Genomic DNA, 23,344 nt, shown 5'->3' with positions numbered 1-23,344 from the left:
CTGACTCACACAGCATGCAGCCCGTGCATCCAAGTTAGGGTGGAAGCATGTGTAGAGAATTGGGATTGGGAAAAAGCTGAGGAGAGTCAGTAATATAGGGGGCTGATGTAATAGTGAGAGGGTAAGTTCAGCTGATGGAAAAAGGGGCGAGTTACGAAAACGAATACGAAAAGCTGGCGTTTACCTATAATATACATTTTTACGCATACTTGGTGAAAGCTTCGCTCTTTAAACGCGAGTCGTAAACAAAGATTAATTAAGAGGTTTGTTGGAATACAAGTAAGAAAGATATTTTGATCATTTCTTATAATTTTTGTAATGACTTTTTTTCAAGGAATCCTGACAGCGTACTTAACTAATGTGTATTAGAAGAGTAATGTAAAATAAATCAAACAACACACACAATATGAGATATTCATTTTTAAACAAAATAGTTGCTATGTGTATTTATTGTATAAAATCTTATTTTATACTTATATTATTTTACAAATTTTCATTAGAGAATTTTGGTAGTATAATCGGATATGTGTGCTTTTTGTAGCATTTAAGTTTTCTTGCAGTAATCCTCATATTTTTTTATAAATTAGCAATTAGTTTATTAAAGTTATTTACATTGCTCAAACGTCGATTACAAGTTTGTGATGCTACAACTACAATGGAGCTTTTGTGAATCAAAACACAATCACGTATCCATTGAAGACGTGTGTTTAACGGGCGTGTGTATACAATCCCGTCCACTCCTCTGTTTGCTGTATAAAAGTTCAATTCTGGTGACGCTGCTTATAGATGGCTTTTTTTGAATCAACTTAAAACTACCAATTTCTAAAATTTCATTTATATACTTCTTTGTTGTAGCACATGTATTTTTGATCTTTCAACTTATGTCAACGTATAGCGATCAGATATTAAAATTTCAGTTTTATTGTATTATTTGTTTATATATGTGGCTTTAATGGAATCTCTATCACATACAGTGATATTATGGAACAAAAAAGAAAATACGTGTCAATGATATACGTACGGCGTTATTTAACAACAAATTTCAAACTCATTATTTCATTCTAATAACGTTACGAGTCGTTCTTCATTGTAAGAATACATTTTTCAAAGAAAACAAGAAATAACTTTTAAATAATTAAATTTATTGTAAAATATTTATTCGAAAATCTGACAATTTTACTACAAAGAACACTTCGCTATGTCACTAACTGTTATAATAAATTTGAGTTGATCTTCAAATCGCACTATATAGTCCACATGCGTTTTTGGCTTTTGTTTATTTATTTACTTCGCACGCGCGCGATTAAAAGTTTTATTTATATTATAACAATATATATAAAATAAATAACGTATTATTAGTATTTTATTGCTCATACCTTTTACTTCTAATTGACGACACCAACGAAAATGTAAAAACTTAATTCATCGTAATAATTTCGATGGTGGTGTCATCTAGTAGCGAGAGTGGTAAACTAAAGATTTTACTTCTTTTTTCGAACAAAGTAGAATTTGAGAAATTATTAAATTACGTTGTAGTTTCGACTATTACAATTAGCAGTGTTGAGCAAAATGTAAATACAATTACAATTACAAGAGCTGTTCAATGATAATAATTTAAATTTAAAAAATTAAAATTAAAATTGTGTATACTATTTTCATGTAACAGTAGATTTGGACTATTTGTAGATTACATGTGATTGTAATTTTGTTTTTGCAATTTCCAACTACACAATAGCCTAAAGATTCTTGTAATTGTAATTATAAACATATCTTTCCTGACACTGATAGTTAGATGGCGCTACAGTCGAAAAATATATAAATTGTTTTCAAGCTGCGTCAATCTCAAGTCAACTCAACAGTCAACTAGTTTAGGTTTCAATTTTAAACTTCAAAGCCTGCTCAAGCTCAAGCCTCAAACAGACAGACTATTGTACACAGATTCTATTTCTCTTTTAAATATTTCTTTCTTATAAATTGTGTTAAACAATATGATAAGTGTCATTGCAGCTACTTCTTAGAAAATTATACGGTATTTATAAATTCTATTAAATTAATAATTAAAATTTATACATGCAACATACTCATATCAATCCTGTACAACATGTGATTCACATAACCTATTTGCTCAATGTGAATACGAGCACATGATATTTAGATGCAAATGTGTAGCAGTGCATATGCATATGTTACACTTTCTATTGATAATTTTGTCATTTCGAATGGATTGTTTCGTGTACGTATATACAGTTACACATTCCCACTTCATTGTTTATTATAATAATACATACATTCATATATAATGCACTGGTATGCGCGGGGTGAATACATCACGAGATACAGTACAGTAGTATTTCGGCAGCATGGACTGGAAGCACGAAGTACTCCCTCCAGGTACTTCGTACTCCATTCTATATAGAGACCGTGCACACTAATACAATGACAGTGAGATAAGACTGTATATTGGTGTATATGCATACTATCAGCGCAAACTATCGGTCAATTTTCGCAGTTTTTGAGTGTAATTTATTTATACGTATACATACAGTTATACATTGACACTTCGCTATCATTATGTTGGTGTGCACGGTCTCTTCTCTATAGGGTCTGCTAGGCGGCAAGCATATTTTATTATTCGCTATCACACGCGAAGGTCAGCACAACTGGTGGTGAATTCAGAACTGACTTAGAAAGGAAAACATTGAAAAAATTTTTCACAGAAATTAATATTTAGTGTGTCGAACATATTGCAAAAGTAATTCCATTAATGGTGACTTAATAATTAAATTTATTCTATTTTTTCTAACTTGCACTATCTCTTTTTCTCTAATGTTTTCCCTTTTAAGCAGCCATTTTTATCACGATTCGATACGCCACCTAGTGAGTGTTGCGATGACGAATAAATTATAATTTTGCAGGTTGTAAAAATGGTAAGGCATAATAATCAGCTACCAACAAATCTACCTCAACTACAAAATCTCATTAAACGTGACCCAGAGTCATACAAAGAAGAGGTAAGGTTCATTGTTTTGAATAAGTTAACTGGATACTTTTCAGTGGGTTTTTTGATTTTATTTCATTACAGTTTCTACAACAATATCAGCACTACAAGTCAGTCTTGGAAGTTTTTCATCTTACCCCCAACAAATTCAGTAAAAGTCTTGATGAATTAATTACATTTTTAGCACAGGTTAGAAAAAATAATATTTACTTTGCATGCTTACATTCATCAAACTATGAGTCTCAGATGTAAATGGTCTTTATTATTTGGTGGCTATAATGCAGGGGTCGTTTCTCTTGCAGGTTTCTTAAAAGAAATGAAAAGCTTTGCTGAAAAATATTATCAAATAACTTATTTTTAAATAATTGATAATTAATTTCATTTAAAATAACCATGGAGGATTATTTAAGAAGCGTTAGAAATACTATCCCTTGTAGAGATGCAGTATTAACACAATTGTACTCCTTAATTGGTGCAGATGAGGAAGAAATGCCTGAGACCATATTTCTGTATGGTCATGTGGCAACAGGAAAAACATTAATCATTAATCATTTGCTAAATTATTTAAAATATAGATCTAGTATAATTAATTGTGTAGAGCATCCTGGTGGTAAGCATGTGTTTGAATATATATTGAGTGACTTAATGTCAAAGTCACAGAATTTTGCTGAACAACCAGAGGTTTCTTATAAGTGTGATTCTATGCTAGATTTTGTTTTAAAATTAAGACGCTTTGCTAAAAATTACAAAGGGCCATTAATTATAGTTTTTGATAGGTGCGATAGGTTTAGAGACATTGATGCAAATTTTTTACCAGCATTTTTAAGACTTAAAGAGTTAACTGGAATTAAAATTTGTACAATCTTTATTAGTGATATAGTGTGGGAAAAGTATAATGGAAAAATAAATATGTATGAACCTATTAAACTATTTTTTCCACAGTATACTAAAGAAGAAATGGCTCAAATATTAATGCTGTACAAACCTGATGATTATGACGAAGCTTTTTACAAAAATTACTTAAATCTATTTCTATCAGTGTTTTTCTTGTTTTGTAGGGACTTGAATGAGCTTCGCTATATGGCTAAAATTAACTTTGCTAAATATGTAGAGCCAATAGAATCATTGATTTTAATGCCTGATAATGTTACTGAATTGTGGAAAAATATATCTAGCACTTTTAAGTCTAATCTAGAAGTCATTTATTTGAGAGTATCTGCTGATAATTTTCAGCAATCAGTTACACTATCAAATGAAATTGAATCAACAACAAAATTAGCTTCAAGTTTTGAATTACCATTTTATGCCAAATACATGCTTATTGCTGCTTATCTTGCCTCATATAATCCAGCTAAGGAAGATAAACGTCTTTTTATGAAACAAAGTAGTAAACAAAAAAAGAGAGCTACCATAAATAGGAAAACAACTACTGCAAAAACCCAAAATGTGCTTCATAACTTTCCTGTTTCAAGAATGCTGGCTATATGTTGCTTTATTGTTGATGAGAAAGTTGATTTAAATGCAAATCTATTAGCTCAAATTCCTACAATGTGCCAGCTTGGACTGCTTAGTTTTGTTGGGGAAAATAATTTAGATGAACCAAAATTAAAATGCTGTATTAGTTATGAGTTTGCTTGTACAATTGCAAAAATGATTGGATTCAATTTAAAAGAATATTTGTATGATCACATGCATTGATAAGAAATTGTGGAACAATAAACTTGTTTATATTAAATTAATAATCATTTATACAAAACTTTGTTAAATTTAATTTAATTATTTTGCTTCATCAGTAATATAAATAAGCTTTGATAATATTTTTGTACAACTTAAGTTAGTGAAATAAATAGAGCAAAAGTTGTTATCATTTTAACAAGCTCTCAAATTGTATAAACTTAAGTTTAATGATTTTGATTTGAATAATAATTATGTTTATGGTTTATTTTTAAATAGGTTGCTCATTGCTATACAGATGTCTTAAATACTTTTCCTGAAGAGCTTATTACTCTTCTTCAGACCCATAATACAATTTTAGATAATGAAATGCGTATGGTAAGCTAATTTATGCAAATTTAATAATAAAAAGGTTACTATTTATCGTCATCTTTTTTTCTTAGACCTTTTGCCGAGCGCTTATTCAACTACGTAATAAAAACTTATTAGAACCTACTGCTCTTTTGCGTTTATTCTTTGAACTTTTAAGGTGCCAAGACAAAATTTTAAGACAATTTTTGCAAACACATATTATTACTGATATTAAAAATGTGAATGCTAAAAATAAGAATATGAAAGTTAATACAGCGTTGCAAAATTTTATGTATTCAATGTTAAAAGATACAAATGTTAGAGCTGCTAAAATGTCAATAGATATTATGGTAGAGTTATATAATAAAAATGTGTGGAATGATGGAAAAACAGTAAATGTTATTGCCACAGGATGTTTTTCAAAAATTACTAAAGTAGCTGTCGCCAGTTTAAAGTTTTTTTTGGGATCGGATCCTGATGAAAAAGAGAGCGATGATAGTGACTCCGATGATGAACCAAATATCAAAGATGTTATAATGGCCAATAAAGTTAATAAAAAAACAAAAAAACGGGACAAACAGTTGAAAAAAGCAAAGCAGCTACTCGTCGTAAGTTAAATATTGTATTGTTTTAATTTAATTTCACTTTTCGAAGTATCATTATTTTCCATTGTATATTCTGCTTTTTAGAAATCAAAGAAGAAGAAATCAAAAGCACCCCAATACAATTTTTCGGCTTTGCATCTTATTCATGATCCTCAAGATTTTGCAGAAAAATTATACAAGCAGCTGGAAAAAAATAATGATAGATTTGAAATAAAATTGATGACTTTGGATGTCATTTCTAGACTTATTGGATTACATACTTTGTTTCTTTTAAATTTTTATCCATATCTCCAAAGATTTCTCCAGCCACATCAAAGGGGTATTCTATATTTTCAAGTTAAAATTACATTAAAATTTTTATTGAAATGAACGTTAATATAAAATTACAAATTTGCAGAAGTTACAAAACTTCTTCAGTTTATAGCTCAGGCATCTCATGAGCTAGTGCCGCCTGAAACTTTGGAACCTGTACTTAAAACTTTGGTTAATAATTTTGTAACCGAACGAAATTCAGCAGATGTCATGGCCATTGGGTATAAAAAATATATTTTCAAATTTTTTTTATTGTTATTGAGTATGCTTCTTTTTTTTTTAACAAATAATTTATTTTGTTCTCAGGCTTAACGCTATAAGAGAAATTTGCTCACGATGTCCATTAGTTATGAACGAGGACCTTTTGCGGGACTTAGCGCAATATAAGCATTACAAAGACCGAAGTGTAATGATGGCCGCACGATCATTAATTTCACTGTTTCGACAAACAGCACCAGAATTACTCCATAAGAAGGATAGAGGTAGACCTACCGAGGCTACAATTGCTTTGGATGCTCCAAAATATGGAGAGATCAATGCTAAGGAATATGTGCCGGGTGCAGAAATTTTACTCAACCATGAGGATAAAGATGACACAGTAGAAATAGATAGTGATCTCAGTGATGTAAGAAATTCAATTAGGGTATTTTCAAGCTACGATAATTAAACATCTTTTTTAATTTTCATTAGGACGATGATGAATGGATCGATATTGATTCAGACGGTGCGGATGATTCGGATAGTGACGAGTGTAATAGTGGAGATGAGCAGGCAGATGACAAGGATAAAAAATTAAAAAATAGTAAATTAAGTAATTTAGATAGATTGCGGAGAAGTAAGGTCAATAGATTGAAAAAGCTTGAAAGGAAACGAAATAAGATAAAAGCACATGAGAAATCCAAAGTTGAGAAAAAAGAAGAATTGACTGCAGAGAAGAAAGAAGCTGCTTCTCTGGTTTCTGTCGATAGAATATTAACGGATGAAGACTTTAAAAAGATTGACATGGCGCTAGTTAAACAGCAGGTAACTTTTGCAAAAAAAGGAATTAAAAGGCTCCGGGATGAAGCTTCAGAAAAAAGTGAGTTGGTGAAACTTGGCGACATTGAAAATATTTATAAAAAACGCAAACACGATAAACAAGCTCGCATTGAAAGTATCAAGGTAAGTTTTATTCACTTTTGTTGTGTTCTTCTGTTAATGAAGAATAATTTTTGCAGAAAGGTCAAGAAGGAAGAGAAAGATTTGGATACAAGGATGGTCGTCAAAATCCATTATGCAGTAAAACGAATAGAGAAAAGAAGAAGACAAAAGCTTTTCAGATGATGAAGCATAAAATAAAGACGAAAGTTAAACGATCGTTTAAGGATAAGCAAATTGCTCTGAGAAATCACTTATTAAAACAGAAAAAAATGAAGTAATTTATGATAATTTGCGCAATGTATAGTTTTATTGTAAACAGTCTTTATTTTTACAATTTTATTTACATAGATATACCTATGTATATGTTGTTTGCAATCGGATTTGTATGAAAATATTGATAAACTGATATCGATAATTCTATTATTGTAAACGGTGAATATTCAAAGGCCGATATTTATTTTGACCGAAAACTTTTGGTTTGCGTGAATTATTTGTTGTTTTTTCCAATAGAAAATTTAGGTGTAATTAATAAATATATTACATTAATTATAAAGTGAAAATATATCATAAAAGATATCTAAAAAGTCGGGAAAGTGGTCAAATATCGCAAAACCTATTTTGTTAAAAAAAAATCTTAAAATTGCATACATTTTTATGAGTCCTTAAATCTATTGAGAGCTTCTTTTTAAATGTCTGTGACACTTGGTATAAAAACGAAAAGTCTGAAAAAGTCGTAAACTCATGGTTTGATTTTGAAATTGGGGTTGATCCATCAAGGACTCGAATAGGCTACAATATTGCAAATTAAAATACGTATTTAAATCTATACGCGGATCGCTTGATAAATTGGAGCAATCTTCAATCAGGATGTAGGTGTAAATTAAGTATGAATAGGAATAAACGACATAAAGTTATTGGGATTCTAACAAATCTAACATGCCGATCGAGCAGCAACACGAAACACACCAGCGTATGCTGTGCGTCGCCACTGGCTTAACCGGTACCGGTGGTATGTACATACGGTACATACATACCGGTAGTCAATGAACAGGGAAGTACGAGAAGGTTTCCCTTCTCAGTTTTGCTTCTACACAGCATAGTCCATGACACTACTCGCCTCACCCACGCAACCTCACTATACTGTACTGTATGTATATTGCATTAATACACATTTCAATACATCTTGCATGCGTCCCAAGCGTTCAACCAACAAATACAGAACAGTCAGTCATAAGTGTGATTAAAGCACGAGGAAATGTTAAAAAGAGTTGTGCTCGTGGTATTGTTTGAACGACTGACATGTGTTTGAATAGCCCATATGTGGTGTAATAAAATTAACCAAGTATTTCGATAATATAGTAAGAAACTGATAGATAACCAACGTCATTAACGGAAAAAGAATAAGCTAATACTGATTTTCTGGATAACTAACGTTATAGTGAATATACCGGAATTTGTACACAGTGTTAGCGTAGGTTGGTTTTCCAACATACTTTTCATCTTCTTTTACAAATATCATTCAAAAACTATAAGGATAGCAACTCAGCATGTTAATCGATCCAGACTCACTATGGAATACAACAAAAACCGAAACGGACTGTCAAATATTTGCAGACCTCGATAATTTAGGTAAGGGACATTTGCATATATATGCATTTACACAATCTTTCATATTGTACATCTACTCCTATTATCACGCAATTATTTATTTGTGAGCAACAAAAAAAGTCTTGCTATGAGAAATTATCGCTGGCGTGGTCTAATCGTTAAAAACACTCGACCCGACAATTCTGTTTATCTTTCGACTTCAATATTTTTAGAATTAAATGCTTGAAAAACTTGTATGTTCATGGAATATGCTCTCTTATTATAAAATTCAATCGGTATTCTTATCTGTGGTAATCAGATTATCGATCGAAAGTTTCATAGAAGATAAACGAAAGTACAAATAAAAAAAAACGTAGAAAATAAATATTTTATAGAGAGAGAGTCTTATCAGTCTCTTTTCATCAAATTCGATAAAATGCTCATTTCTAGAAGTCACAAGAATTAATGCATTACAATTTATATTAAAATACAATCCAAAGAGGGAAGATTATATTAATATATTGAACAGTTTAGTAACCTAGACTTAACCGGTGAGAGTGAAGGATAAGCAATTTGTGAGTTTGGGAGGGCACCGACCTCTCGCCGACTCTTCAAGCGTAAGGATAACACACAAAAATCCTAATTTGCTGTCCTTCAAAGTTGCGAAACTTTAAAAACGTGAAAATACTGAATAGCGACTAACGATATGCACGTATCTGGCGAGAAAATAAAAGCAAAAAGATGCGAAATCCGAAAAAAAAGAGAAATGAAGATAATAGAATGTTGTGTGATATTCATAACATCCTCGACATAATATTATATATAATATTCTGAATATTTCTGCTCGTAAAGAGTCGATGCAGAGGAAACAGTGTGTTTGGCGACAAGTGAATGATAACGAAAGCGATACAGCATACTTTTACAGCATAATAATTTTCAGCTATCGTTTGGAGGACGCCATAATAACGATACCTCTTCTCTGACCTTGCCTATGACGTAATTTTGGAAGGTAGAGAGACGAGTTCACGGCGAGTGGTCAACTTAACACACTGTAGTACAGTCTTTTACGGTACCCTCATTCTCCACCCTCCTCTCTCTCTCTCTCTCTCTCTCTCTCTCTCTTCTACCCACTATATATGTATATATATATATATATAGACCTCTCGCTCTTACATGTTTACCTTCTTCTCTATTTCTCTTCACAAATGCCTTTGCTGTCTGTTCAGTTCTCTCTTCTCCAATCACCATCCTCGTACCAGCCGGCTCCGTCCGGTGTCATTGGCTTATGGCACAGCACAGGTTTCAATCCAACCACCTCTACAACGCCTACCGGCTTTCAGTCTTACCTCACGATTCACCATGCTCACGATCATCAGTCTGAATCAGTAGTCCACCGACCGAAATTCCAAATATGTCATATATATTCAATTAACTCATCCCTTTTTCCCCCTCCCTCCTCTTTCAATATTTTCCTACGTTCTATCTCACTGTCTTATATTCCGAATTATTCAATTTTTACTCACTTTTCAAACCTTAGTCGTACTCCATATCATATTTATTTATTATACCTTGTGTGAGTCACACGCAATCTGCTCTTTCCCACCCTCTTTTTAAAATATGCGTTCCCAAACAATTTTCAATTCAGACAGATTTTAGTCGTGTAGCGAAAATTACGCGTTATTTAAATGGTTTTTGTCATTTTGCGGTAAAACTCAAGCAGTTTATATATAAAGTAGTTTTTTTTAAGAGAGCGTTTCTTCGAATATGAAAATTAACCAAAGCGATTGCGTAGTGGATATGAGATATTTGCATGCCGATTTTTTCGACGATGGTCGGCTTATAGGTTCTTTTTTTCACTTCGATATTCCTATTTATACATTTTGTTTGATATACGATTTAAATAATAGAGTTAAAAACGTTTTTTATAGTTTTTTCTTATTTTTTCAGAAAATGATTGTTCACTTCTGCCCGACGATTTGTTGCAAGCATTGAGCTCAGAATTAGAAATTCCACTGCTACTGGATGGCGAAGTCTCTTCTGCTTATGATGAAACGGCGGATGAAATAATTAAAGGAGCAGCGCTAAAATCACCTTTAACGAGTTTCGAAGATTTTCATTTTCATACAGGAACAAATTCAGGTTTGTATTACTCCAATATATTTATGTTCAGTGTTATGGATTATGTTAGTATTAGTACTACGTTGTTGATATTATTATTTTTGTTTTGGCTGTATGAACTGTAACTTTGTTTGCCACATACTTTTTAAGACTTAATGTTATAACTTATGGAACGAAATTTCTAGAGGCAGAATTAATAGATGAGATCAGAACGGATATAATCAAAGTAGAGCCGACAAGTCCACGTACACGCCTACCCTTATCTCCTAGTCCAAGCCACTCCGAATCTAGCGGGTCCGAGTGGCAACAAGAAACTCCAAATTTCTTATCTACGGATATCAAGGTACATATGGTCTACACATGTGTGCATATTTATCGTTTGTTTAATGAAAACACATATTTATTCAATTATTTCTACTTTTCAGTTTACTCTTGACACACCTCCAATTTCACCACCACAAAATGCATCGCCACCAATATCACCGCAACCAATTTCAGTTACTGCAGCTCCACCGCAAATTCAATTCTTATCGACATGCTCGGATGATGCTAATATACAAATCCCTCCTAATGGGAATCCGGCAAAGCGACTATGTATTCAACCAAAGGGTAAATTGTATATTTAATAACAATTGGATGAAAATCCTTGTAAATAATTTGAAAGGTGATCTTTAATCGCTGTTTGTTTCACAGAACAACCGCGCAAAACTATCGTTTTAAGCGCAGAGGATTTTGCAGCTCTCACGCAAAAAATGAAGCAAAATCAGATGCAGCATGCCGTGAAAATTCAATCTTTACCAGTCAACAGACAGATCACGATACAAAATCCGATAAACATAAGACCGGGACATTTACAAACAGAGAGCAGTAGCAGCAGAATACAGTTCCCTCAACAGAATCAAGTAAAATTTTTCAGCCCAATTTCAAGTGTTCAGATACCAGGAACAGAGTCTATTATCAACGTGCCTAAAATGCCCGTTGTCCTACCAAATGAGACTTCATCTTGTGCGTCTATCGTTGTTAAGAATGAGTCTATAGTTATAGCGAATGCAGAAACTACGCATACTCCTATTGTAATTAAGTCAGAGGCACCTGAATTAGTACTTAAACTTTCTGGTAAACAAGAGTGCGAATTAAAAGCGTTGAAACGACAGCAGAGAATGATCAAGAATAGAGAATCAGCCTGTTTATCGCGCAAAAAGAAAAAAGAGTATGTGACATCGTTAGAGAAGCAAGTATCCGAATTGCAAGAAGAAAATCAGCAGTTGAAAAATGTAAGGTTCAAATTTCTTTTCTTTTTTAGTAAACTTTAGCACTCTTTTGATAAAAATCTATTTATACAGGAAAATTCAATGTTGAAGCAGAGACTGTCCGCTTTCGAGGATATGACGAACAGCACCACTAATAAAATTAGTAATTTGAATCTCAATGTGAATAGAAAAAATACTGCCATTCTACTAGCAATGGTTTTTATGGTATCTCTAAATATTGGAAATTTCGGGTAATTATTATTCCCATTTATGTCGCATCAATTTGTCTTATTTAAATGATTTTTTATTGATTCTAATTTTTATTTAAAGCTTTGGATCGGACAATAAAAAATTAGGATCTTTACCTACTGTAGGTATCTCAGAATCATCCTTAAATACGAGGCATGGAAGAACATTATTGTGGGCAACCGATGGCAATGCTGAGGAAGATCTTAATAATAATGATTTCAACAAAACAATACCTGTACACCAAGCCATGTGTCCAATGTATATAAATCAAAGTGAATCGATTCGTTTGGATTCGGAGTTACGACGCTGGATTGGTAGCGACTCGGATGCTGATAACTGGACCACTTTAACAAAGCCAAAAGTTGAAATAAAATCGCTTGGTGAACTTTTAGTACCAAAACCACTGATACGGAAAAAGACAAAAAATCGATTTAAAGTATCGGAAAAGGATAATAATCAAAAGCAAAGCTATGTTCCTTCTGCAAATACCAATGCAGTTGAACTTTTTTCTCCTATGCTAAGAGAGCATGCATCACTTTTCGAAGCTTTAGGACGACGTGATGATACTTTTTATGTTGTATGGTTTAGCGGGGAACATTTGCTTTTATCTGCTATGAGACAAAATAATACTGTACGACCGAAAATGTCATTAGTTTTTCCAGCTCTACCTTTAAATGGTAAATGGATTACTGACAATTATTAATGTATTGCTAATTTTTTAAGTAAATTTAATCGAAAAATATTATTGTGCTTATAGGGACGTATTCAACACCTGCAAATCATATTACAATGATGCAAATAGATTGTGAAGTAACAAATACGCAATTATTACACTTACAACAGTCCGTTATACCAGAGCATTTGCGGAACAGTAATAGTGCTAAGAACGAAAGGAGTCAAATGGATAAAGATGTGGAAGATTCTACTGCCGCTAATTCTACAAGGAATTATAAACCATATTTTATAAAACAAACCGACATTAACTCCATTAATACCAAAAATTTCAAAGGATTTCATGGAGTAAAGGACAACGAGCATTATTCTAATAAGATGTCTACTTATCAAGTCAAAGAAAAATTGGTACCTGAACCTCGTTTAGAAAATATCAAAAACACAAATAGAGCAAGGCTCGATACCAGTAACCGATTAAATATCAGCGCCCACTGATATATTAAAAATTATAATATGATTATAGTAACTGTAGTTCCTATTGGTACATCCGTGTTGATCACTGTTAATGCTTTAAAAACAAGTAAATTAATCCAAGAAACATTTAAAATTAAAGTTTTCACCTGTATTTAAATTAAATTTTGGAATTTTTATTGGAGTCTACAGAAGTAATAATAGGTATAATGATGTAAAGATAAGGAGAAAAGGCAAACTAAATTATTCTTTACTATTATTACCTTTCGCACTCGGCTGTACAAAATACAAAATACTTTTTAAGGATAGAATATAGTACGCGTTATAACCATTCATTAAAATCAAAAACGGTGCATTACTTTATACACAGTAGGATCTTTTTATTTCAGGAGATCTAACTCGACTAAGATTTATCTTTTAATTGTAGTATTGTAATGCACAATGTTTATTGTAAAATAGCCTAAATATTAATAGTAATCTTTTTCTTGCATAAATACCGATTATTCTTTGCGACGATTTTATTTTTGTAAATAAAATTATAATATAATTAATTTTATCTTTACCCAAATCATATAAATTGACTAATTAATTCAGTATTTGAATAGCTTATATTTACAATAATAATTTAGTTTTCTGCAGCAAAATATTTTCATAAAATAATTTCTATTAACTTACATAATTATTTATCCTAAATTTGAGAAATGCATAAGTCATAATGTCTGGGTGCAATATTACTAGTTTAAAAGGGCTTTGCGCATAATAATAAGTAATTTGATATCAATTTGATATAATCAAATATATTTATAAAGATTATTGTAATAATAATAAAAGTTTTTATATTGATACAATTATTATACTATTCAAAAAAGTTTTATAATAATGAATATTTTTGTTTTGAACAACAATTCATATTTGCATACAATTGATTCAAAGTAGTAGCTGTGTATAGCTACTTAAGCTGCAACTGGCTTACATAAACATTTTCAATTATTAATGCAGCTTTAAATCAGTTTATATTTAGAGTAACTGCATACATTACAGAAAACAGATTTAGATTTGCTTAAATATCATTTTAAATTAGGTGTAGAATTCCCTAAATATGTCCTTAAATCAGTTATTGTTGATCTTACCAATTTAGCTTTTATAAATTCTTTACCAAGTCTTTGATAAGCAGTAAAACGGTGGCATCCGCCAAAGGAATAGTAATAATCACCACCTATATTTAAGTTAATTCGATCAAATTTCTTATTAAAATCAAGTGTAATAATACATTATATAATTTATTAGAATTATTATATTACATAACAATAAGCAGTTAATGTAAATTGATTTGAATTTTCTATTCAAAATGTAGAGGTAAAACATTACCTTCGCTGCCTTTAATCCATAATACATCAATTGGTGGAACTAATACTTCTGTTTGGGGATCAGCTAAAGTATGCATAATACTTTTCACCTTTTCTTCATTCACTTCTGGAGGCAAAGGACGAATAATAACTGTTATAGGAATGTCATATATTTCAGCATCACACCTTGAATGTATACTTGTAAAGCTGTCTTTCATTTTATAATCTGACACATATATAAATAAAATTTAAGAAACAGCAAATTTAGTATCTTAATCTTTACTTTTGACTTATCTAAACTTAATTAAAAATTTATTATACTTACAAGATCTTGTTAATGTGTGATTGCACTGATTGCAGTATTTCACTATTTGATGGAAAAGCATTACATGAGGGATGCTAAACCTTAAAACATTTGCCTCTTTGTGGTGTACAACTGTCCAAGAACTTTTCTTCAATTAACACAATCCCCTCTCTATGCTTTTACATATATACATATGAAGCTAGTAGAAAGGGAAGAAAAAAGTGGGGATATGATATTCTTATTTAACATTCATTACTATTAAATTTATTAACAAAATTCTAATACATATAAATTACATAAATAACATAAATGGTTCATTTGCTTTACTTCTTTTGTATTAATTAGTATTAATTGGTTGTTTGGTTAAAAAAACTATAATATCTTTTGCCAACTCTGTATATATATCACTGTACTGATTTTTAGATACTGACAGCACCAATGGTTTTCCAGAATTTGAACTTTCTGTTATTTCTTCATATAGTGGTATTTTTCGTAATATTGGAATATCTGAAATATTAATGAACAAATCAAATTTACTAAATCTATATCAGCTATACATGAAAAAAAATACTGACATATAATAGCATTTACCTAATTCCTCTGCTAATTTATCTATATCATGACCAAAAATTGATATATTATTATCACACTTTGGACATGTTATACTACTCATATTTTCTAAAATTCCAATAATTGGAACTTCTAATTTTTTAAACATAATGGCTCCTCTTCTGGTAACATCAAGAGATGCTTTTTGTGGTGTTGTTACTAATAGTGCTCCAGTTATTGGAATATTTTGTATTAGAGATAAATGCGTGTCTCCTGTTCCAGGAGGAGTATCCACTATAAGATAATCTAATGGTCCCCATGCTACTTGTCTCAGTAATTTATCTAATGCACTCATCACCATCAACCCTCTCCATATCACTGGTGATTTTTTATCAATTAAAAATCCCATGGACATACTATATTTTAGATACTTTTATGACATAATAATAAAAACACTGATACTATTACCAACTACTGTCAACCAAAATTAATCTAGTTAAAACCTTATTTATCTATATTTACCATTTTACACCATAATTTATAAGAGGCTCCATTAGATTTTCTTCATTTAATATAGGTGATTCATTTAAATTCATCATTAAAGGAATACTAGGCCCAAATACATCTGCATCTAATAATCCTACTTGTTTTTGTGGCTCTAACAATTTTAATGCTGTAGCTAAATTGACCGAAGTTGTAGACTTGCCAACACCTCCTTTTCCTGAAGCCACAAGAACAATTTGCTTAACCCCCTTGATTGGTTTTTTTTTTGGAAGACCACGGGCCATTATAGTTTGGCGTTTTTCTTCTATATTTCTCTGTTTTGCATCATTATTATTATAGAAACGAAAGCACTAAAATATTATTAATATAAATTAATATTTTTTAAGCTACAATATACTATTAAAGAAAAAGATTATGATACTTGTCACTCTAGACATTACTATAAAATTTTTTGATAATCCTATTCTTTGAATTAATTTTAATGATCTTTCATACATTGTTGTTTTAAAAATCATGTTTACATATCTGTAAATAATTAGGCAACCACACAGTCCACAGCGCCCACAGGCCACATTATTAACCTTAAATTTTAAACCACTGGATCTTTAAAAAACGTGAATTCATAATTGTCATACGAAAATTTAAATTCGTTAAAAATTAAATATGAAAATTTGTTTGTAGGTCTTATTGTATTTATAGAAATGATACTGTATCCAATAATATATGATATTAAATATATTGGATTTAGATACTTATTTTCTCGCTTTTGTACCTCTCTCTTTTACGACTTTTGAAATTCTCTTTCTCTGTTTTTCTTGTTGTTAAGTAATTTAAAAGTCTGCCACGCGAGGGCACCGGCAGAGTAGATTGCGGGGCATTGCGGGGCAGCAGCCATCCGTCATTTGGTGTATTTTGTAACATTTCAATTTGAAGTAAATATGTGAGAGTAAGTTATTTCCATATTTCTCAATGTTCGTTTTGCATTTTACCTTTATTTTACCAGTGTAACAATTTTTGTCTAGCTTCATAAACATTTGCCTATTCTATTACAGCTCCACCAATCTACCACATTTCAAACTAACCTAAATATGTTGTAATATAATAAATAAACTTTAATAGCAATATATTGTAGATTTTTACATATTTTTTATTTTATTCTGTTCAGCTGCCTTAAATTATCACAGTATTTTATTCGCTATTTTAAAAGGTTAGCATTTATACTGAATATTTTGCATAGAATATCATACAATTATACATTAAGTATTATTGCTGATTCAGTTCAATAAAAATCAGTCGTCCTATAAATAAATTAAATATGTTTTTAGTAAAATCTTTTTTCAGCAATACATTTAAAATATACATTAATAATATACAATAATTTTGAAATTCTAAGACAGGTGGAACATATCAAACCTAAGAGTGGGGTGCGCATAATATGGGACTAAAAGCAGCAGTCCAAGCTCTGAAGTAAATATTTGCTATTTAACTATTCTTTTAATAAAATATTTTATTAAATTAATTGAATTCTTATTTTACAGGAAAGCTAAACCTTTAAAGGATAAAGTTCAACAGTGCAAGGACCTTTTGAATGATAATGATGCTTGGGCATGCCAGCAACAATTACAAAAGATTTACCAACAAGTACTCATATTGGACTTGGAATATGCTTTGGACAGAAAAGTGGAGCAAGAGCTTTGGAATTTGGGTTTTAAGAATTACATAGCTACATTACAATCTCAGGCAAAAGATAAGAAGAATCCAAAACGGGGAGAATCTCAAGCTTTATTGAGCTGGTGCTTGGAAGCAGCAAGTGGGTTTTACTTGACATTACTGCAAGAAATTTGTACAGCTTTTGATCTAGACTTACCTTTTCGAAGGTAAGCTAATGCAAATTACATTAATAATAAATAATAGATATTCTCATTGAAAAATGTATTTATATACTGTAATTTATTATAGGAAGGGTTACGTATATGGCTGTACCTCACCATGGAAAGCCATTGAAAGATTGTCTGTTCCTCACAAGTCATCTTGTTTTTATGCATGCCAATATTGCCTTGTACATTTAGGAGATATTGCTAGATACAGAAATGAAAATAAGCAGGCAGAATTATTTTATAGGCATGCAGTTTCTCTTTCACCTTGTAGTGGGCAGCCATATAATCAGCTTGCTCTCCTAGAAGCGTCACGTGGTGATAAATTAGGAACAGTATTCCATTATGTGCGTTCAGTCGCTGTAAAGCATCCATTTCCTGTGGCAACTGCAAACCTTGCAAAAACGTTATCATCAGCTCTAAATGATAATTCATACAATTTGGATGAAAAGACCAAGTTAACATCTCAAGAATACCTTGTTGTCTTCTTGAAACTTCATGGAATCATACATAATCTTGGAAATTTAAAATTAGCATCTTCATATGTTAAGTTATTAACAGAGACACTAACAGCATTAGTAGCAACAGAGAGTTTCAACTCTTGGAGACTTGTACAAATGTTGATGATCAATTTATATGCCTTACAACATGTAGCAGGAGCTATAACTGAATCTACAGAACTATTAAGTAATGAACAGCTAAGTACCGATGAAAGGATTGCTCGTGACTGCATTTTGGACCTTATTGCAGGCAGCTTGTCTGCATTGTTGTTACCTGTCTATACAATCAAGAATTCTATTGTTGAGTACTTTGCTTTGCCTTCTAGTATGTATCTATCTTATATATATTTTTTTAACAGATCAGGTTATTAGAACTGTTATGAATATGGTGATTTGAAGTCCTGTATTCTTTTATTAATAATTGCATTAGATATTATATGTAGAAACTGGACCTGGCCTGTTAAAAGCAAGAAATACTTAATAGAATATCTTTATTTGTAATTATTCCTTATTCTTTTTTTCTTCTATCTTTAGTAAAACTGTGCCTTGACTGGATCTGTATTAAACCAGCAGTTTTAGAAGAAACTGCTTTTGCAACCAGACTTCAAATTTGGCCCAGTCTCTGTGTACTGTTAAATGCTTTACAGAATTATGTTATTGATTTCAATCATGATCAATGTAAGTTAAAGTAAGTATTTTAAATAGTCAACAATATATTCACTGGATATATTTCTGATGTTGCAGATAGTAAAGTACCACTGCCTGAAGACCGTGATCTTCAAGGTTTTTTACCTTTAGAAAAGGTGTTTGAAAATTTAAGATTTACGAATACTGATCTCGAAGGTGACATCCCATCGTTAAACAAATTACGCGCAGCACGTATTCTTAATTTGGGTCGATGTCTTGCGCAGTATCAGATAAATGGATCAATGCTGATTTCCATAACATCTGAAGAAATGAAAGGTGTTAAGTTTTCTTCTACTCGGGAAAGTGCAGGCCTGAGTAACGAACTAATGAAGGAGCTCGAAGAATTAAGTTTAAACAAAGAACGGCAACCAGTAGTTGCAACTAGTCCTGTTCCATCTGAGTCAACTAGCAGTAAAGGTTCGATGGAAACAGACATTTCTGATACGGCTTGTGAGTATATATTTTATATTCTAATTCATTTTCCATACTAAGTATAAAAAGAGAATTCCAAACTACTTCTTTAGGAATATCTAAAAAACATATAATTGTGCTATAATTTTTTGTTATAGTGGACAAAAGGATTGGTATACTAAAAGCACAAGTTTCTTCGGACCGAAGCAAAGATTCGGTTAACGCAAATATTGAAAATACAAATATCGAACCAGGCTCACATCTATCAGTCCGGAGACCTAGGCAAAATATTGCCATGCAGGCTATTATGAGAAGGGCAGAAAATGAACAGAAACAAGTTACATTTAAAAATATTTCTCCCATAATAGTGGAAGAGTCAAATGATAAGAAAATAAAAGCTGTATCTGTGCCTCCTATTAAGGCTCCAGCTGTTAAATCTAGTTTGCCAGTAGTTGCAGAAGCATCAAATACGAACGGCGTTACGAGTCAAAAGCCACAAATTGTTGTTAAAAATCGCCCACCACTAATGCCACACATCGGAGTTACGACTTCCAGTCAATCTACTGCCGTTCAAGAACCTACAAAACCTAAAATATTAAACGCTGCTGTACCTCAATCCATACAGGTCACATCGACTACGACCAAAGATTTAATTTCAAATATTAACAAACCTTCACAGATTACTCAATTTAATCAAGTAACTGAAAACGTAACACCTATTGTTTATTCAAATCAAAATTTTAATGTGCAAAACCCACAATTTGCTAAGAATTTTATGACCGGTCATTTACCAAATTTACACCAGTATCAAATGCCCGCACAATTCAATAACGCTTCGCACCCTTTGCCGGGAAATATTTTATCGCAACCTAATCTAAACCAAAGTAGAATGTTGCATCAAAGAGGAGTCGGGCAGCCACTGCAACCGAATTCTATGTATCCGCAAAATCTAGGCACCGCATCCTCTCCTCTTCAAAATCGCCATTCAATTGCTAATTCTTCAGGAACTGTTAACCTACACCAGCCAGGAAGTTTAATGCTACACCAAAATTTAAACATACAACAGCAACAAGGTATGGTGCAAAGCAATCTTGGAACAAATGGCCTCTCAATGCAAGGTCAAATTGTGAGTGGAACAAATATAGTAAATACTACAACTGTCTTGCCGGCGATGACTGCTTATCAAAAAAATCTGCAGCAAATCAAAGCTACAAACACCTCTTTGAGCTCAAGCACCATATCAACCTTTCCACTTAACTTCAGTCAGAGCTCGGAACAAACTGCTTTTAATCAAGTTTCACAGAAACAATTGTCCCCAAAAGCGTTATATAATAAGAACTCTAATGTGGATTTTTCACCTTCAGCACAAACTAATACTGCTAAAAGTCCACAGCAGTCCTCAATAAACTTTCCAATATTCAATAATTATGAAACAACAGAGTTTGGTCTATGGAAAGATACTCAACCACCCGTAACTTGGTGGGGCTCTTCTAGTGGAGGAGTGCAGACATCCAGCAAAGATGCTTCTTCGGATGTTTTTCAAAATTGGCCGAATTCTCCGAATATGGGAAGTATGCTGAACGGTGGAATGTCACTAACTACAGAAAATCAATTTCAACAAAGCTCTGTATCCGGCAGACAGATGTGTACAAGGAACAATTTCGATGATACAACAGGAACATTCGAGGTAAATATTTTAAAGTATAAGAATCGGCTGTTTTAATTTCTTGATATAAATTAATTCATCTAGTAATATAAAAATTATAAAATATAACAAAATTAATTGAAATCCAATCTTTGCGAAACATATTTTTTGTTTAAGAGATTTTAAGATTAAAAACTATAACATACTCATAAAAAGGCATTACTTTGTTTGCAGGAACAACAACCTATACAGTCTCCCAACGTGTCAAACACGTATTCCTTATTTAGTGGCAATACATGGGTAATAGGGGCACACAATAATTCCTCGTCGCAAGATCATATAAAAACAAGATTAAATCAACAATCTCTGTGGTCAGGCCCTGGACCCTCACCTTTGGAACGACTATTGGAGCAACAAAAGTCACTGCGAGAGGGAGGTACTTGAAAATAAACGCTCTTGAAAAAATATACGAGGAACCGGATTTTGTCCTACAAGTGTAGGCTAAGTAACTCAGCAACTACTGGTTACTATGATACAGTTATTAACTATTCAATACAAAATGCGTTAAATTCGTAAGAAATATATATATATATATATATATATATATATATATAAAAAAAATACAAAGTTATACGCAATGAAAACGTCCAAAGCATTAAAAATTTCTTTCCCTTAAAAATAAAGAAAGGATTACGCGTTTGGAATAGAGTATGAAAGCTCAGAAGACAAACAAAAAAATATCCACTGCGAGTTAAATTTTAAAAAAGTGGGAAATTAAAGCTAATCAAATTATTATGAAGGTATCGTTTGGGTTGAGCATTAGTGATTTTGATCAACGTTAGAGAAAGCAACAAATCACCAAGATGTTAGCTAAACATCAGTTTTTGAATTGTTATCGCATATTAATCAGTACATAGAAAAGTAAAAAAAATACAATACACTTATGTAACTACACACACTTACACATACACAAACACACAACATATTGCTAATTGTAGAACGTTATACAGAGCCCAAGTACATTTATAGATTAGCATGTTTTTATTTTAAAGCTGATAGTCATTAATGACAGAAGTACGTGCTATTATGAATTATGAAATATTCTTAAAGAATAACAACTATTTTATTTTAATGCAATGAAGCAAAATTAAGGCGCTGAACAAAATGTTGAAGAAAATGTCCATTGACTTTTGCTCTGTATTTAGTTTTCTCTTATTTTTTTTAAGCAACAAATTACTAATAGTAAAATAATTTTGGTTTGTAACTGTGATCGTTTATTTATTGACACGATTATACCAATCTGGCTGACAATATAAATATTATTTAAAAGGGGATATATTCTATGGAATATCATTGAAAACCTATCTGTTGCCGTCGCACAAAATTTGGCGAAATATTTAAGCTTCGTTAATTATTTTTTGTATCTTATTTGATCAGATATGAGGATATATATAAAGCATCTAGGATGTTGGTAATTAAACCATCATCATTTCACGTGTACTCAATTATATAATATAAACTAAATGAAGTCTATCGTTTTGTAAATTTAAAATATTTCGAGTTAATAACTAAAATTTTGGATCGATTATGCCCCACGGTCCTTTCATTCCTGTTGCAATATGAGCTACACTATTTTAACAATGTAGGAACATGACACCATTGTTTTATAATTTAATCATATGTTGTCCCAGTATAGGTTTTACAGATTTTGACTTATTAATTATGTAGTGAATTATTGAAATAGCTGCGATTGAAATTTATTCCTTGAAATATCAGCATTATATTTAATTCTGTATTGATCAATGATTTGAATATTTGGTTAACAATATTAAAAAAATTCTTATTAAAATTGAAGATAAATATATAAATAGTCTTAATTTACCTTCCTAAAATAAAATTTTTTAATTTCTAATATTCTTTTAATTATACAAGAGACATTACTTTAAACGTTCACGACATATTGCGTGGGCGTTAGAATACGTTTATGTTTGTAATTATTAGTGGTATTAATATTTTGCATATATTTTTTTTAAACCTGTTCTATTATATTAACCCAGGTCTTATATCAAAGAGTAATCTGTCTAATTTATGAATAGT

At 31.5% G+C, this 23,344-nt stretch overlaps 5 protein-coding genes across 9 annotated transcripts; 3 read left to right on the top strand and 2 right to left on the bottom strand.

Moving 5' to 3' along the window:
* The first annotated feature begins 506 nt into the window (after positions 1 to 506).
* Positions 507 to 7,486, top strand: Mys45A (SDA1 domain containing protein Mys45A). 3 transcript variants are annotated; one of them, XM_066739204.1, is made up of 10 exons: positions 507 to 2,029; positions 2,916 to 3,011; positions 3,083 to 3,187; positions 4,952 to 5,050; positions 5,116 to 5,631; positions 5,713 to 5,947; positions 6,026 to 6,161; positions 6,247 to 6,565; positions 6,631 to 7,101; positions 7,158 to 7,486. In XM_066739204.1, the coding sequence occupies exons 2-10, from the start codon at positions 2,925 to 2,927 to the stop codon at positions 7,356 to 7,358; spliced, it is 2,169 nt and encodes a 722-aa protein (XP_066595301.1). In that variant the 5' UTR covers positions 507 to 2,029; positions 2,916 to 2,924; the 3' UTR covers positions 7,359 to 7,486. The 3 variants fall into 3 exon arrangements, with proteins under 3 accessions (XP_066595301.1, XP_066595302.1, XP_066595303.1); XM_066739205.1 differs by lacking the exon at positions 507 to 2,029 and adding an exon at positions 2,514 to 2,650; XM_066739206.1 differs by lacking the exon at positions 507 to 2,029 and adding an exon at positions 2,666 to 2,752.
* A 442-nt stretch (positions 7,487 to 7,928) lies between these two features.
* Positions 7,929 to 13,451, top strand: Atf6 (bZIP_ATF6 domain-containing protein ATf6). Its single transcript, XM_066739203.1, is given in 8 exon segments — positions 7,929 to 8,709; positions 10,615 to 10,806; positions 10,971 to 11,128; positions 11,211 to 11,401; positions 11,450 to 12,059; positions 12,129 to 12,286; positions 12,366 to 12,961; positions 13,042 to 13,451. Coding segments are annotated over 8 exon segments (2,397 nt in total). The 5' UTR covers positions 7,929 to 8,627.
* A 1,040-nt stretch (positions 13,452 to 14,491) lies between these two features.
* Positions 14,492 to 15,250, bottom strand: Srx (Sulfiredoxin). Its single transcript, XM_066739231.1, has 3 exons — positions 15,099 to 15,250; positions 14,796 to 14,999; positions 14,492 to 14,643 (listed from the first exon to the last, which is right to left on the bottom strand). Exons 1-3 carry the CDS (start codon positions 15,157 to 15,159, stop codon positions 14,495 to 14,497), a joined length of 414 nt encoding a protein of 137 aa, XP_066595328.1. The 5' UTR covers positions 15,160 to 15,250; the 3' UTR covers positions 14,492 to 14,494.
* Positions 15,251 to 15,286: 36 nt separating this feature from the next.
* Positions 15,287 to 16,943, bottom strand: Nubpl (NUBP iron-sulfur cluster assembly factor, mitochondrial). Of its 2 annotated transcripts, none has more exons than XM_066739218.1 (4): positions 16,552 to 16,943; positions 16,149 to 16,480; positions 15,669 to 16,042; positions 15,287 to 15,584 (listed from the first exon to the last, which is right to left on the bottom strand). In XM_066739218.1, the coding sequence occupies exons 2-4, from the start codon at positions 16,412 to 16,414 to the stop codon at positions 15,415 to 15,417; spliced, it is 810 nt and encodes a 269-aa protein (XP_066595315.1). In that variant the 5' UTR covers positions 16,415 to 16,480; positions 16,552 to 16,943; the 3' UTR covers positions 15,287 to 15,414. The 2 variants fall into 2 exon arrangements, with proteins under 2 accessions (XP_066595315.1, XP_066595314.1); XM_066739217.1 differs by having other exon boundaries at positions 16,571 to 16,943.
* Positions 16,944 to 16,982: 39 nt separating this feature from the next.
* LOC136780671 (uncharacterized) lies at positions 16,983 to 23,142 on the top strand. 2 transcript variants are annotated; one of them, XM_066739202.1, is made up of 9 exons: positions 17,059 to 17,076; positions 17,296 to 17,337; positions 17,524 to 17,597; positions 17,669 to 18,007; positions 18,090 to 18,829; positions 19,039 to 19,182; positions 19,249 to 19,641; positions 19,761 to 21,289; positions 21,482 to 23,142. In XM_066739202.1, the coding sequence occupies exons 3-9, from the start codon at positions 17,566 to 17,568 to the stop codon at positions 21,689 to 21,691; spliced, it is 3,387 nt and encodes a 1,128-aa protein (XP_066595299.1). In that variant the 5' UTR covers positions 17,059 to 17,076; positions 17,296 to 17,337; positions 17,524 to 17,565; the 3' UTR covers positions 21,692 to 23,142. The 2 variants fall into 2 exon arrangements, with proteins under 2 accessions (XP_066595298.1, XP_066595299.1); XM_066739201.1 differs by lacking the exon at positions 17,296 to 17,337 and having other exon boundaries at positions 16,983 to 17,076; positions 21,482 to 23,141.
* Positions 23,143 to 23,344: the final 202 nt, after the last annotated feature.

This window comes from Prorops nasuta, unplaced genomic scaffold (genome assembly GCF_024137725.1).
Source record: "Prorops nasuta isolate Cenicafe-Biocafe unplaced genomic scaffold, Cenicafe_Pnas_1.2 PNAS00019, whole genome shotgun sequence".
NCBI lineage: Eukaryota > Metazoa > Arthropoda > Insecta > Hymenoptera > Bethylidae > Prorops > Prorops nasuta.
Note: the sequence above shows the minus strand (reverse complement) of the source record. Positions and strands in the feature narration are given on the sequence as shown.

Coding starts and splice junctions, on each gene's coding strand:
- Srx (XM_066739231.1), bottom strand. CDS start 15,159: ATGCTTTTCCATCAAATAGTGAAATACTGCAATCAGTGCAATCACACA. Junction 15,000..15,098: donor TCACACATTAACAAGATCTT/GTAAGTATAATA, acceptor TATATGTGTCAG/ATTATAAAATGAAAGACAGC. Junction 14,644..14,795: donor ATGGATTAAAGGCAGCGAAG/GTAATGTTTTAC, acceptor ACTTAAATATAG/GTGGTGATTATTACTATTCC.
- LOC136780671 (XM_066739202.1), top strand. CDS start 17,566: ATGGGACTAAAAGCAGCAGTCCAAGCTCTGAA. Junction 17,598..17,668: donor GCAGCAGTCCAAGCTCTGAA/GTAAATATTTGC, acceptor CTTATTTTACAG/GAAAGCTAAACCTTTAAAGG. Junction 18,008..18,089: donor CTAGACTTACCTTTTCGAAG/GTAAGCTAATGC, acceptor AATTTATTATAG/GAAGGGTTACGTATATGGCT.
- Mys45A (XM_066739204.1), top strand. CDS start 2,925: ATGGTAAGGCATAATAATCAGCTACCAACAAATCTACCTCAACTACAA. Junction 6,162..6,246: donor GCAGATGTCATGGCCATTGG/GTATAAAAAATA, acceptor TTTTGTTCTCAG/GCTTAACGCTATAAGAGAAA. Junction 7,102..7,157: donor CTCGCATTGAAAGTATCAAG/GTAAGTTTTATT, acceptor TAATTTTTGCAG/AAAGGTCAAGAAGGAAGAGA.
- Nubpl (XM_066739217.1), bottom strand. CDS start 16,645: ATGATTTTTAAAACAACAATGTATGAAAGATCATTAAAATTAATTCAA. Junction 16,043..16,148: donor ATAAATTATGGTGTAAAATG/GTAAATATAGAT, acceptor TCTAAAATATAG/TATGTCCATGGGATTTTTAA. Junction 15,585..15,668: donor TAAATTAGCAGAGGAATTAG/GTAAATGCTATT, acceptor TTAATATTTCAG/ATATTCCAATATTACGAAAA.